Source organism: Bactrocera latifrons, unplaced genomic scaffold (genome assembly GCF_001853355.1).
Source record: "Bactrocera latifrons isolate USDA-ARS-PBARC rearing strain unplaced genomic scaffold, ASM185335v1 scaffold_829, whole genome shotgun sequence".
NCBI lineage: Eukaryota > Metazoa > Arthropoda > Insecta > Diptera > Tephritidae > Bactrocera > Bactrocera latifrons.
In genome coordinates, this window is record NW_017537522.1 from 10,716 (window position 1) to 26,983 (window position 16,268).

The following is a 16,268-nucleotide window of genomic DNA, read 5'->3' on the forward strand; positions in this document are numbered from 1 at the left end:
TACCCCAAGATACTTCAGCAAACCATCGGCGCAGACCATTTATGCTGTCATTGCATTTGATCCGGAGATCATCCAGATGTTTAGCTACAGCTACCACTATGAGATCATCCGCATTAGCAACTGTTTTCACATTTTTTGGTTGCGGTATTCTTAACACCCCGTCGTACATAAGATTTCATAGCAGCGGGCCTAAAACCGAGCCTTGCGGTACTCCACTGAAGATAGTGTAGCTCTGAGTGCCCTCGTCCGTCTCGTATAGCAATCTCCTATTTTGAAAATAACTCATCATACTCGCTCTACTAAATTGAATGTGTGAATAATGTGCTTAACACAATGCTCGGACAGACTGCAGCAGCAGGACAGTGAACTGAAGACGGCGTTGTGAATCCTACTTCAATGAACGTTTGTGAGAGGGCAGCAACATAACAAAGGTCGACATGTACACAAAACAACGCAGTTGTCCATTTTGCATATACACAATTTCGTTGTGGCCATACTAATACCTTGCAATTCAATGAAACTTTAATATTTTGTTCAAAGTGGAATTTTTATGCAATATAAAAGTAAATAGGTAAATTTATTCGTTTTAAATTATTAATTGTTATTATAAATGATGTAACAGAGCTATTTTATGCTTTTATTTGTAAAATAACGTCAGGTTTGTTAGAGCTATGAATAATTTTACATTTTATTTATTAGTGGCATCACCACTCTACCTCATCTCTCTATCTTTCATTTTACTGTCAACTCTACTGTCATCCTATGTCGTTGGCAAATATAGGATTAAATTGAAGTTAGCGAGAACGACAACTGTCGGCCTGAAGTCGTGTAGTCGTGCAGCTGTCAAAATAGGTCCGTCAGTAAGAACGTGTGTATTTTAATATTTTACAGATGTCGTTTGTAATCTGTCGCGAGCATTGTATTCAACACATAATGGGATATGTTGCCTCTTCGAAACGTTTATATAAATGAAAACTGCGCTGTCAAACTGTTGAAGTGACAGTTATTGCCGCCAATATATGGCATACTAATTAGTGTTCCATAAGCAATATGGAGTCTCCTTAGGCAATAAGGAACACAATAGAGTTAGTAACAATAAATATTTGCCTGTGGAGATGCCCCCTCAGTTTACAATCGGTTCAACGCCGATAACTTTCGAAAAATAGCGGAACATTTAAATTTTTATTTACTGGTAAAATATTTGATAACAAATCTTTACGAAACGATAAAATGGATTTGGAGACAAAAGAAAGGCGAAGCTCAGTGAGAAAAGATTTAAAATATGACTTTTATGTAAATGGCACTACAAAATATTTTGTTTTAGCTCAAGCACGGCGATTCAGTTGGAATAAAGAGATTGCGTGGTGATGTTGATCGCGTTAAACCAAAGCGCCGTATAAGCTTTTGTGGTAGAAARTCTGTGAGGTATTTGTTTTTTTTTTGTCAATCTTATTTAATTTAGAAAATAACTAGAGACATTTCAGAGAATTTCACGCCGAAGAAAAACCTAAAAGTTGGAATAACTCATATGAAATTTCAGATCACCTTAATATATCGGGAAATAGTTCAATAGGTGGCAAAAGTACTATGATAATTGGAAGTACAAATATTGATCATAGGGAAAATTTGACAAATGTTGAAAGTAATTTTAGTGTATCCAAAAATTGTCATCATATCAGAAATCGGAGTAAAGTTTCAGGACAAACTATCCCGGAGATACCAAACGGTGTGAAAAATGATTTTATTAATTATGGGAAAAATCTAAACTATGGAAACAAAAATGAGGTAAAATGTGTTCTTATTATGTTCTTTATATTAAAGCCAGTACTCAAAAGATAAAATAAGTATAGTTATTATAAATAATACGGTAAACTTCAGAATTTCACATCCCAAAATCCAGGTTAAAATGGGTATGTGCAGATAGTAACCTCCACACACAAATAGTGGCTGTGATTTAGAATACCATTCTCTCCAGATCAAGAATATGTATGTATATCGTCACCTAAAATGCAAAGTAACGTATCTTCAAAAATTTCATAATTGAGCTTTTTTTTTTTTTTACTGATTGCGATTCGCCACTTCATATTACAATGTGTCACAAATTTTAGGCTCAGTGAATAAAGGCCTAACGAATTAACGCCTAATTTTTAAAAATGAAATAATGCCTAAACAAGAACGCTTAACAAGAAAGTGAAAGAACGTTTAACTTTAAAAATGAAGGAAAGCCTAATTTTAAAAATGAAAGAAAATTTATATTGTTAGGGTTTCTTTCATTATGTAATAACCCGTAATGAAAGAAGACCTAGATTAGATTAGATTTGAATATGAGGAATGCACCGCGATCTTAGGTTTATTGTGCCCTCTCCTAACTCACATCGACTCACTTAGCCCCAGCGCACCGATGAAGTCCAGTAGCCTGCCCGGTGCTAGTGAGGCGATGCGATCCCTATCCGGTAACATTGATCCAAGGGCCTTAAACCTGCGTCTGCAGACTGCTGTACAGTCAATCAGCAGGTGTTCCGGAGTTTCAGGCTCCCTGTCGCAGAACCGGCAGTTAGCGCTGGCGGATAGGCCCATGTTGTATAGATGCCTATTCAGCCTGCAATGACCAGTGTACCATGCGACCAGCAGCCTGGGAAGGTTAATGACAACTTTGAACCTACTTAGGTTGTATCCTCCAATAAGCAGCTTGGCATGCCTCAAACCGTGTCTTAGTTGCCAATGCTCCTTTCTGCCCAATCCTTCTTCCTTGCGGAGTAGCTCCTTTATGGTATGGGGACCTATTCCGGCAAAAGGGTTCAGGTCCTACCATCTTGGTGGAGGCTGCAGAGCGGGCGTGCTCGTCAGCCAGTTCGTTGCCGGCTATCCCTTTGTGSCCAGGCACCCATATCAGGTGTACCTGGTTTAGTTCCGCAAGGCTATTCAGCCTTTCCCAACACTCCTGCACTAGAAGAGATTTGGTCTCATAGGAGGAGATCGCTTTCAGTGCCGCTTGACTATCGCTGAGAATGGCTATTCTCTCATTGCGATAGTTGCGATGGAGATTTATATCAGTACACCGACKTATGGCAAGCACTTCTGCCTGGAAGATGCTTGGGAATACTCCCATGGGTATGGAGAGCTTTGTGCGTGGGCTCACACCCTACATTTTCAATCGCTACACTACTTCCTACTAGGTACTCCAAAAGAGACTCACCTCTTATGTTGCAGTTCGTACTGCCCCATTCCACGTGGCGGGCGTTCGCGTCATAGCCAATGATGAGGGGAAGCCGGTGCCTCCTGCAGTACTCCACCTATTTTTCCACCATCTCAGGGGGTGCCGTGGATGCCTCCCCTGGGAAGTAGGCCGAAGCCAGGACAAAGTTCGTGCCTTCGACATCCCTGGCTTGCACCGCCACCAAATCCTGCGTCAGGAACTCTGAAATACAGAAGAATTCAACGTTATTCCTTACAACTATGCAGGTTCTATGTCTCTCGCTAGAAAGATCCCAGATTACCTTGTTTTGTTCCGTCTTGAGGCCTTTAACCTCTCCTCTGTAGACCCAAGGTTCTTGGATCAGCAGTATGCCCAGTTTCTCCGCCGTGAACCTGCTCGTTATGACAGTTGAGGCTGCCGCCGCGTGGTGCAGGTTCACCTGGACGATTTCCACGTTGACGGTCATTTTTGTAAAGGTTCGAGGAGGGGTAAATCCTCTTCCCCGCCGTCAACCGCACTGCTGTCCAGTTGGTCTCCTAATCCTTCCAAAAGTTCCTGCGTTGAGGGTAGCTCTGCTCTCTGACCGTCGGAACTATCTGCGGGGACGTCAGGGGTTGCCACTGGCCTTGTCTGTGCAGCCCTGCTTTCGCTGGGTTGATTCACCACCTCGTCCACCTGCATTGCTTCGACTTCCGGGGCTGCCGCAGTCGCTGCCTGTTTTTTGGAACTAACGTTTTGTTGAGTTGCAGCCTTCTCCGCTCCTTTGCTCCCAGTGGCTGCGGGCTTGTGGGGCCGCATGACCACCTTGCTAAACCTGTAAAACAGGCGGAAGCTCGCTGCCCGGACGTACTTGTACGACTCGTCGTCTGTGAACAAGTACAGTCTCCATCCTTTCATGCCGCCTATTTCCTCCATGTTGCTACTGACAACGCGCCAGGCCGAGATGCCGAGGCCCCGGTTCTGGTTCTTCACCAGACATAGACCAAATTGGTAGGGCTTGTCATCACATCGGGGGAGGAACAAGGTCATGCTGTGCATGATTGGCAGGTCCTCTGTCCTTTTTGCGGGTTCGCCAGCTTCCGGGAGGGGGCGTTGCCCACCTCTTCTGCGCCTCCTCCTCCTTCTGCGAGCACCGCTGGGCTCTGCCCGATGCGACTCATCAGAGTCCGACCCACTCCGCCTTCTGACAGCGGTCTTGGCGGCGCTCGTAGCGGCCTCAGTGGCAATAGGCACTTCCATCACTTTAACACCACCACACGAGGGCATGTCGTCATCATCGCTCTTTGAATAGCGCCCGCTCCTCCGGCGTGAGAACATGGAGGTAGCTAAACTTCCGGTTAGGCCCTTGACCTCCCTTGCCCGCCGCTGCGCCTGTTCGTTTTTCCGTATCCATAGCCGTTGTCCTGAGTTGTTGCTTAGTTGTCGTGTTGTCTAGTGTGGTTGTTGTGGTTTGTTGAGGTTTGTTTGCAGCAAGGTGAGCCGTCAGGTCTATTGTTATAATGGGGAACTAAGAGGTCCGCCACGCCAGAGCCCCTTGTCGCGGTAAGGCCACAGTTACACCCCAATTCGGCCCGGTGTTGAGGAGGCTCCGTTAGAATACAGCCGAATTTACCTCCTGGCTGCAAGTCATCCAATTGGCACGGGTCGCATGACACCCTGGGTTAGGAGGTGGCATGCATGCGGCACCCATCATCCTGTCTGGACAGTGCTATTCAGCACCATCCACACCGGTTATGCCTTGCGGCTAAGCCCCGGCACCACGACACCGTGACTACCATTCGCAGAGGCTAGAGAAGAAGACCTAAAAATTCGAATTAAAATGCTTAGAACTTTAAGAAAATATATTTTGAAAAGAAAAAAAATGTATTTTTAAATTATATTGAACTATAAGTTATGTAAATACAGTTAAATTTTTAACAACTATAGCTCTACATAGAGGACATTTCAAAAAGTTTTCAGCTGCGCTAACTTTTAGCTCATTATGACAGTTCGAGCAAATTTTTAAATGCCGACATGGCAAATATAATATATTTGGCTTTGAAACCAAACACACTATGCACATCGCACCATTACTTTGGCCAAAATAATTGCTTGCTATGTTTGCAACAACAGTCTCGTCACCATCATCATTTTCATTCTCGCTATCATTATCATCCTCTTTATTACTGTCATAAGGAAGACCATTTGCTTCAAATATGTCCTCATCTGGTTCTAGGTCAACACAAATTTTAGTTTTTTGACAATCATTCTTTGCAAGGGTTCATGACTGGCTTCTTCAATCTGACTTGATTTTTGCTCATATACGGTCTTCTTTTTTTTTTTAAAGTACCATGGGATCCATCACTGCATATTAGAAGATCAAAATCTCTACTCTTATTAAACTGTTCATCAATAAGAGCTTTAACAAATTTGAAAAAATTTCCTTTTTTTTTTTTTTGAATGATGCGGCAAATAACGCCGTTATAGGCCTCGACAGCTGATGTAGTCCGTGTTCTTCTTAAGAAAACCGAAAATACTTCGGGTGTCACCTTGAAAAAAAAAAAAAACAACAAATTGCTCTTATGATTTTGAAATCTTATCATTTTCCCTTTTACAGAATGTTGGTGGTGTATGCATTTTGTAAAAGTCAAAACTAATACCTTCATTTTAACATTTTGTAAAAGGGAACTTACCTTTCGCAACCATTGCTTTTCATAATAAATCATGAATGGTGTAAATAATTCTTGCATATTTGTATTCACCAATTCTTCTTTTATGTTCCCAAAAACCGCGTTTATTTGGGTAGCTGGTACCAGACGTAGAGCAAGGATTTTATGGTATATCGTAGAGGCATTTTGACTGTTTCTTATTGAAGAAGCCAATTGTTGATTGTTTTGTTCGAAATATTTCTCCTTATTGCTTGGCAATAATGAAACCAACAACCATAGATTTCACCAACGGTGAGTTTATTTCTTATTGCCATTTGAAGACTGACTTCGAAATCAGTTAGAAAACTTTTGGCGCTTAATTCAAATACATTTTCATTAATGTATGAAAATATATCTTCATAGTTTTTTTGCGATTTTTTATCCATAAGTATAAAAAAGAATGAAAAGATCTGAAAAGAAGAATACAAATAACGATAGGATTTTATAATGTAAAATATCTATAATATCACATTTTTAATTTTATACCTTTCCGAATGCTTAAAACATCCATTTGGAACAACTGAAAAAGTTCCATCTACTATACATGTCCTATTCATAGGAAGAATATTTTCTTCAATTTTTGGCATAATTTTCTTTGAAGCAAATATGCAAAATGAACCGTTATTCCCTTGGATGCAAGCAATAAAAAATTGATGTTTCGGATCTCCATGCTTCGTTAAAGCAAAGTTCGTATAAATGGATTCCAACTGAAATGCCTCTACTACTTCTTGCGCACATTTCGGAGATTTCACAAATGTCTTTGCTACTAATAATTGATTGTACTTAGCGCATTCATATTACTCAAAACTGAGGACGAATTCAAACATTCACTTTTAATTTTACTTACACACTTTAATTCATTTGCCAGGTTTTCCGACTCACTATGATTATGTTCAATGACATTTTTTGGTTTTTGACATACGTCATTCACTAATTCAATCTTTGCCTTGCATTTTTTATTTATACATACATAATATTTTTTATTTCTTATTAATGTTTTAAATTTATACAATTGCTTTCCTGGTATTACATAAAGCAATTTTGAATTAATCCTCTTGCCAGAAATTATTTCGTAATCCATTTTTAATTAATAATATGAATTTCAATGTCCAACACTTATGAATGACTTGTTCGTAGTGATAGAAGTTTACCGAATGACAACTGATAACAAAATGCTAAAACATTTGTCTAACCGTAAGTACAACCGTTAGTCTTCAACAAATTCACGCATAATAGTATTGAAAATCACACTTTTAGCAAAATTAGAAATTGGCTAATATTAATAAAAGAAAGCCTAACAACCAAAAATGAATAAATACCTAATTAGGCGTTTCTTCATTTTTGATTGTTACGCTTTCTTTCATTATGAAGAATCACCTAACAATTTTATGAAGAAATTCCTAAAATGTTAGGCATTCTTTCATTATGAACAACCGCCTAATTCATATATGCAATTTTTAGGCATTATTTCTTTTTTTTTATTAAGCGTTAGTTCGTTAGGCCTTTATTCACTGAGCCCAAATTTTAAGCTTCTGCGATCAAAAATACACAAGCTATATTAAAAATTCAAAACAACAAATCATCAAGTGCTTGAGTTAGTTAAAAAAAATAACGTATCATCACTCATGTATGTAAATACAACAGTGTTTTTTTTTTCTTTTTTTTTTTTTGTTATTATTATATCGAAGTTAGCCTTCATTTATTTTTTATGTTCATTTTTAGGGATTATGTTAAATGTGCTTTGGTTAGAGGTTAGTCTACATGACTGATCAAAGATCGAACGTGGACTACTACATATACATATGTAATCCTTTGTAAGACCATAGAAAAAAAGGCGTGTTACAAGCCCGAAAACTAGGAAAGGCTAGCCTTACTGAGGGCAAAGAGATCACTAGATCACGATCGTGGGCCTTTAGGGACCGCGCATGTACCAATGGTACATCCTCCGCGGCGCCCAGTTATTCAGTAATAGAAGAGGATATGGGAGCACAGATCCGTTCCCATTTTTCCGATAGCGGTTCTAGGGTGACTCTTCTTGATACCTCATGAACTTTACAGTTTGCTGCGATTCGGCTTTAGTCTGGCACTCATATCAGTCTTGTCACAAAGCCATTCGATGCTATTGGTGGATGGTCACTTCTCTGAAGGAGGCTGCACTCCAGAATAGTAAATCTAGTGCTACCTTAATGGCTCCAATCACGTTGGGTTCGTTTTAGTATATCCTTTTCACTGCTTATTCCTCTTAAATGCATGCACGGATTTTTTTAAATTTATATAGCACGGATGGCTCTCTTCTTTTGAAGTTTTTGTTGCACTGCTTGCAAAAAATTTAACCAAATTAACACACACACATTCTTTGAAATATATTTAATTGAATTAATGATAAATTATGAATTTTAAATTGCAATTTTATGTACAATCTAATAAATAAAACTGCTTTCAATTACCCGTTATACTGTTCCTTGAAATGTAAGCAAAATTACTGAATATGAACTGTCAAACGACGAAGAAACTAAGCACAAAAGGAAGACGCTATTTAAAATTTTAAATATAATTAAATAAAATAACTGCTTTCAAACTTTATAATGATGTCAAATAACCAATTAGGTAAATATAATACGTTATTTAGCTCTCTGAAAAGTGGGCAATATATTACGTCCATATAACGAAAATTTGGAATAAAAAATCCCAATTTTATTATTTGAGGGTCTTGTATAAATGGTTGGTTGGGTTATCTTGGTACTTGTATGAATTATTACCGAAACATATACAATTTTTAATTTTCAGTGTTTTTATTATTTAAATAAATTTCCACTTTAATTCATTGAAATAATAAAAATAATAAACATAGAGTCCCTCTATGCGTAAAAATACATAAATTTTATAATAATTAGTGAAAATTGTATGGAAAAACTACGATTTTACACCATTTTCAGGAGGCTGCCCTAGAGCCCACCGTGGTCCTAGGGGGGAAGGGTGCTATTATTCAAAAGCTCCATTCATTACCTTTCAAATGAGGGGGGGTAGTAAGCCCTCAGCCCTCTCCCTTTTGCGCAAAACCTCTTCAAAAAGGGATACTAAAGCGAACGTTCCCCCTCCAATCTCAGCCAGGAAGACACTGCAATAGTTAGGAAGTCTAAAACTAGAGTTTATATAGAGCTCCTGATAGTAGACCACTCCATCAACCTTCCTGACAAGCGTTGACCCATCCGTGGAGAAGCTCATGGTCCCTCTTCTCCAACGGCTTCGTCCCACCCAAATCTCTCTCGGTATATGGGTAGAGAAGGACCCGCCAAAGTTCGGTTTAGCGACTCCATGATCCAAGAGATCCGGTATTAAGTCAAACTGAGTGAGGTTTTCCGAGTGTTCAGGAACTTTGATTTCAGCAGACTTACTTTTATGATAATATATCTTTTGAACAATTAATTGTTTAATAAATAATAATTAAACATTATCCTAGTTTTTTAGCTTGAACTAGAAAACTTTTTCTAGTACTTATGTACATGCTTGTATTAATAATAAAATAACATGAAATATGAAAAACTTGCAAATGTTTTTATTTAAAATTAAAAAAAGGGTTAATATTCAAATTTCTAAGTTTTATACAAGTTTAAATTGATCATACGTTATTTTGTTTCAGAAATGAAAATTCAAAATGACGTAAGACGCTTACCATAAAATTTGCTAAATTTTTCTTTATTTTTTTCTAAAATAAACTTATAGTTTCACGTTAATTCAGATTTCAAAATTGTGATTCAATATATCCAGTAGTTTTCTTTTTATACGGTATTTTGTTTCTCCTGTAAACCTACGAAAAGTGATGTTACGTTATTTTGCATTTCAGGTGACGATGTATAAAATTCGAACTCATATATATATGGGACCGGGTTTAGTATACCATCCCACGATTGATTTCAGTGTTAAAGGTGTATGGTTGGATAGAGCTAATGCCCCAGATTAAAAATAACCGCCGCAAACTTATAGTTTTTAAGATATTTGCATATAAACTTGAAAATTTCGCAATTTTTTTGCAATTTATCGATTTGTAGTAACTTTCTTTCATATTATGCACTTTTTATTTCCTTGAAATGAGCACTTTATTTTTCACTTAAATTTCACTACATGTCCATATGTAAGTGTTTCGTGATGTCAAATAATACGTGCTATCATACAAGTCAGAGTGGGAGCTATGTTGCTTATTTGAGTTCATGGTAACCGTGGAGGTCCTCTGTTGGCCACTAGTGGTGAGGGGCGGCGCAGCGCGCCAACTGTGTGAAGATTGCGCAGCTGTAGAGTCTAGTGTCACAGTATTGCGTTGRCAACATAGGTCCACGTAATTCGTGGTCTATGAGTCTTACGGCCTGAGCAGGTTTTAAGATTGATCTATCCATTGCATGTGTTACACCTGACCGAGGGGAGTTTGAGTGGAGCCTTTTAGCTCAAACATCGCAGAAAAATTCCACCGGGCCCGGGTTGGACTCAATGCCACCACGAGTCAGAAGGATACGGAGTAACCCTGCTGCAAGGCATTGCTCTAAATGGGGTTAGATCGCCCGTTGCGTAGAACAGGGTGTCGTAGGAAATGTTGACTTTTGATCGAAAATATCGGTCAATGTGTGATATACATAACTGAAGTTAAGGGATAATTCTCTTATAATGGTATATCTTTCTGTCAAAAATTTGTTTAATCGGACCCATATTTTGTTTAGTTCTGTATATCTAATATAAAGCTGTGTATCTTTGTGCATAAAATTGATAAATTTTAGCGAAAGCTTGATTTACCCCCATATAACTAATATCAGGATTTTCGAACATCTCACTGACTACTCCATATGATTAGTTTTTTCGTAAGTGCCATGTTAATAGTATGTGATACTGGGAAAAATAGATACAGTGTGGTCGGGACTACCGCAACCTCCATATAGTAAATATAATGGTTTTCGTTTTTCTAACAAACCTTATGTGTCCGTCAGTATTGAAGTTATATATACAAGTAGTATATGTACATATGTGTAATGGGGTTTCGTCCATAGCTGAGGTATGCTCAGCCGCTCCAGGGTCAGCCTTGGGACCCACGAACCCTTAGCAAAGAAAATATTCACTTTGTGATGAAATCCACACCCCTTATRTGGACAGSCAGAYCAGCTTATATGYATATGGCGAGTCAGGTGGAATATCGCTGTGATTTGGTGTGCCAGGCGTTGGTTCTTGTCGAAGTCGTGTTGGTAATTACCGCAAGGTGGTGGTCCTTCGGTACTTTGGAGTAGTCACTTTCAGACGCGATGCTGACTGTACGGCACAGTGCAGCGTTTACGGGATCTCCCGCGAAGGAGGAATTAAATAAGGAATGTCAACCGGACACGTTGACCTACGGTTAGCAACTCCTCGACCACTGTGTCTTTTCTCGCAGCTGTGACTGATACATTAACGGTGCACTGGTGTGCAAGCTGCGCTAGTGACGCTGTTCGAGGCAGCACAGCTGTGACTGGTGCACTGGTGTGCAAGCTGCGGTAGTGACGTTGCTCGAGGTAGCGCAGCTGTGATATCGCTGTATCGCAACGCAACTGAGACTACGGTCGAACCATTGCGCRCACTGATATCCCACCGAGTTGGTGTGATATCGTTTCGACGCAACGCCTGCGAAAACTAACACATCGATTAAGTTATAAGGCAGAGTCATTGCGAGCACTGGTATTACACCGATTTGGTGTAATACCTTTTAAACGCAATGCCTGCGAATCCTTACAAATTACCTAATTCTACTGTATATAAGGCAGAGCCATTGCGAGCACTGGTATCACACCGAGGCGTAATACCTTTTCAACGCAATGCCTGCGAGACCTAACAAAGTACTCAACTCTAACTACGTGCAGTGGTAACACACCGATTGGTGTGCTATGTTTTCAACGCAATGTCTACAACAACTAACTACTTCATTTACCATTGCCTATTGTTGCTTGCTGCTGGCTGACCGTCCTGGCTGGCTATCTGGAAGAAATGATCGCTGTCGGTGTGAAGTGCTTGCTTATATAGAAGCATAGCGCAGCTTTGGTCAATGCAGTGAGGTGAAGTTTAGTATGGTGGAAAGCACTATGTGTGAAGTATGGTAAGGATAAATGATGTACAGTGTTGGAGTAAATTATTGTAAGGTGGTGAAAGCCACGTTACATATGTATATATAGACCATATGTATATATAGGCCATAAACATATACCTAAATCGATAAAACATTTCGGAGAATGAATTAAGAACTCGCATACGTAAATATACGGCCATAAACTAAAGGATGGTTCGTTTTATGGGTGGAACCAAATAACGGTTCTATTAAGGGCTTCTATTCCATTCGCTTTAATTGAAATTGAAACAATTCAGCTTGGGAGTCAACCACACTTATTCCTGGTATTACAAACTTCAACTATTTTTAACTTTAGGCTGTCGCAACCACCGATGTATACGGTTGTTAAGGAGTTTCAAAATATTATGACCACCGTATTTGTACGCAGTGAATTCAAAACCCCAACAAATTCTTTAAGGGGAACAAAACGCTGAAAGTTTTAGTTTTGCGGGGTTTTCCTCCACAAGCTATTTTCCTGGTATATTAACTTTTTATACCCTCGCTACCTGTTGCTGCAGAGTATTATAGTTTTGTTCACCTAACGGTTTTACATTTCACATAAAACTAAACGAGACAGATATATAGTTATATGTAAATAAATGATCAGGGTGACGAGAAAAGTTGAAATCCGGTTGACTGCCTGTCTGTCTTTCCGTCCGTGCAGGCTGTTACTTGAGTAAAAATTTCTTGATGAAACTTGGTATGTATAGTAGGTTCTTTGGTACAAAAAAAATTCGAGTTCGTAGATGGGCATAATCGGACAACTACCCACACATCGTCATTAACCGAAAACCAATAAAGTGACTTTAGCAGCAAATTAAGATATAAAGCTATAATTTTCCACAGGGGATTGCAGGAGCAAGGGTCACCTGTGGATAAACAATTTTGGGAAAGTGAGCGTGGCCTCGCCCCCTAAAATGTTTAATGTGCATATCTCCCAAACCACTAAAGCTACAACAACCAAATTCGTTCAGCACGAAAATGTACGAAATCGGATGAAGACCCAAATGCGTCAGACAAGGCTTTATAGGAGTCTGTGTAAAACTTGAACAATGAGCGTGGTACCGCCCACTTCATTCGTTCAGTTCCCGGTACACAAATCTAGAAGCAATTAAACTTTGCACGAATAATGCCTTTAGTGAATTCCACTTTATGTCCAAAAATTTTTCAAATCCAACCAAAATTGTCCAAGACCCTAGATGCCGAATATGAGGATCACAGTGACTATAGTTGACCTTTGTTCGAAAATATCGGTCAATGTGGGAGATATGCAATAGAAATTCAGACAGATTCCTTTTCCTGCAGTAGTAATTCTGTGAATCCAAATTGGGTTGAAGCGGGTCAATACTTCCTTGAGGCCCCATATACCTAATATACAAATTTTCTAACTTCTTCTTGACTTTATGCTATATTATCATATATCGGCCAATATTTGAGTTATCTTAATGAAAAACTCAGAACGTATTTTACTAATAATAGTTTATCATTGTGCCTAAAATGGATACAATTGAATTTGTATAATGACTATGTATAATGATTTTGGTTTTCCTAACGATTCTTATGCGAAATATACACTTGCGCTTACATAATTAAGCCACTGCATAGCAAAACTACGTTTCTGAAAATAAATTCACCGAAATAGCTTTTCATTTTTGTAACGGTATATACGAGAACACAGGCCATCCCGCTTGGATTGGGTAACCGCTAGGCAATTAGTCACTGCGGACTCGATCAAGTGGGCAATGGCCTCGTTCGAAACATTCAAGTCTCCAGGGGTGGACGGCATCTTCCCAGCGCTTTTGCAGCAGGGTGAACAGCCTCTGCTACCTCACCTTGTTCGGCTGCTGAGAGAGAGCCTCGCAATGGCGTACATCCCTGACCCATGGAGGACGGCTGAGGTGATCTTCATACCCAAAGTAGGAAGCAAGGACTACTTCTTGGCCAAATCCTACAGACCAATTAGTCTAACCTCCTTCCTACTGAAGACTATGGAAAAGATCATAGACCACAATATAAGTTTGACGGCGCTGAAGACAGCACCCATGCATGCTGCTCAGCATGCATACAGAGCGGAAAGATCCACCAATACGGCTCTGTACCAGTTGACCTCGGAGATAGAGAGCTCACTGGAAAAAGGGGAGGTGATGATATGTGCCTTCTTAGACATCGAAGGTGCCTTCGACAACACATCTCACAAGAGTGTAGCCAGGGCGATGGAGAGAAGAAATGTGGCAGCACCGGTGCGCAGATGGATAGCGACCGTGCTGCGCACCAGGATCGCCGAGACCAGGGTGGGTGAAACAAAGATCCGTCTGGGTGCGACAAGAGGCTGTCCACAGGRAGGTGTGCTATCACCTCTACTATGGAGCCTTGTCGTGGACGAACTGTTAGCATTGCTAACTGACAATGGGATGCGCTGCCAAGGGTATGCGGACGACATTGTGATAATAGCAGGAGGCAAATTTGAGGATACTTTCTGTTACCTAGTGCAACGAGGTCTAAATCTGGCAAAGGGGTGGTGCTGGCTGACGAGCTAGCTCGACCCGCGGGTGGGTCCCCATACTGTGAAGGAGCTGCTCCGCAAGGAAGAAAGAGTGGGCAGGGAAATGTATTGGCAGCGAGCGCACGGTATGAATCATGCCAAGCTGCTAGTTGGGGGGTACAACCTGAATAGGTTCAAATCGTTAAAAACCTCCCAAGAAACAAACTGAGGATCCTGGTCGCATTTTGCACCGGCCACTGCAAGCTGAAAAGGCATTTAGCCAACGAGGGCCTATCATCTTGCKCCAACTGTCGGTTTTGCGAGAGGGACCCTGAAACCCCGGAGCACCTGTTAATCGACTGCATTGCAGTCTGTAGGCGCAGGTCGAAGGCCCTTGGAGCCATGTTTCCGGATAGGGATCACGTCACCTCGCTAGCACTCAGCAAAATACTGGACTTCATCAATATGGTGGGCCTAAGCGAGTCCCTGTGAGTTAGGACAGACCTAAGGCCTCAGTGCATTCCTATCTATCTATCTAACGGTATACAAAAAAGTTCCGTTGTATGTTAGGAAGTTGCTAAAATCTTATTCAGAGAAATAAGCATCGGGGTTGGCGAAAAAATGAAAATAAACTCGCAGTTGATCTAGTCGCGTGCGCTCATATAATTAAGCCATTGTTACAAAAGCTTTGCAATCACGGTCTGTGTAAATTTTTTTTTTTTTTATTTATTTATTGGTTTCATTTAATTTAAAAACGTTTTTTGAAAGTTTTCTAAGCAAGGGGTAAAAACAAGAGTACAGTTCCATTTTAAAGAAGAGTCATATGGGAATGCTACCAAAAGTTCAAAAATATTGCGAAACTTTTGGAATATTTAACCTTTTCTAGGGGAAAGGTTAAGAATGCTTTACACTATTTAAAAAAAAAAAAGTCTTGAAAATCTTCCCCGTAAAAAGCCCAGAAAAACAACTCCTAACGACGACAGGCAGATAGTACGGATGAGCAAGGTGGATCCTTTTTTGACCTCGAGCGAAATTAGAGCCCAAATTGAGCAAAATCATGGTGTACGGGTATCAGCACAGACAGTCCGACGGAGATTACAGGAAAATTTTTTAAATAGGCGAATTGCACGAAGCAAAAAAAAAAAAATTCTTGGATCTAGTGGTATAGAGTGATAAATGAATGACAGAGACATTTTAGACAAAACTTCGAATTCTTTTATCTGACAGCTTATTTTTCAGGTCAGGTGGCTTAATTATGTGAGCACGAAAAATACATACCAATGAAGAAGAAAACATATTTTTGCTTTTACATTAAAATTTACCATTACAAAACTATAAGTACAATAAAGTTTAAGTAATCTCTTTTAATTTTGCGAAACTTTTTTTTCGATTTATAATACAATTCAACTTTTATGAACTTGTACACCATAACGTTTCTTCTTCTTCTTAATTGACACCGCTTACGCGATTATAGCCGAGTTAACAACAGCACGGCAGTCGTTTTTTCTTTTCGCTACGTGGGCCAATTGGATATTCCAAGCGTAACCAGGTCCTTCTCCACCTGGTCCTTCCAACGGAGTGGAGGTCTTCCCCTTCCTCTGCTTCCCCCGGTGGGTACTGCGTCGAATACTTTCAGAGCTGGAGTGTTTTCGTCCATCCGGACAACACGACCTAGCCAGCGTAGAAGCGTTCTTAATTTTCTAAACTATGTCAATGTCGTCGTTTATCTCGTACAGCTCATCGTTCCATCGAATGCGATATTCGCCGTGGCCAACGCGCAAAGGACCA

At 39.9% G+C, this 16,268-nt stretch overlaps 1 protein-coding gene across 1 annotated transcript in view; it reads left to right on the top strand.

Moving 5' to 3' along the window:
* The first annotated feature begins 1,037 nt into the window (after window positions 1–1,037).
* Window positions 1,038–16,268, top strand: part of LOC108977028 — a 61,974-nt gene continuing 46,743 nt past the window's right edge. The window contains exons 1-3 of the mRNA XM_018946521.1: window positions 1,038–1,263; window positions 1,325–1,425; window positions 1,485–1,785. Of these exons, the coding sequence (XP_018802066.1) occupies window positions 1,231–1,263; window positions 1,325–1,425; window positions 1,485–1,785 (435 nt within the window). The 5' untranslated portion in view covers window positions 1,038–1,230. The remainder of the gene's footprint in view (window positions 1,264–1,324; window positions 1,426–1,484; window positions 1,786–16,268) is intronic.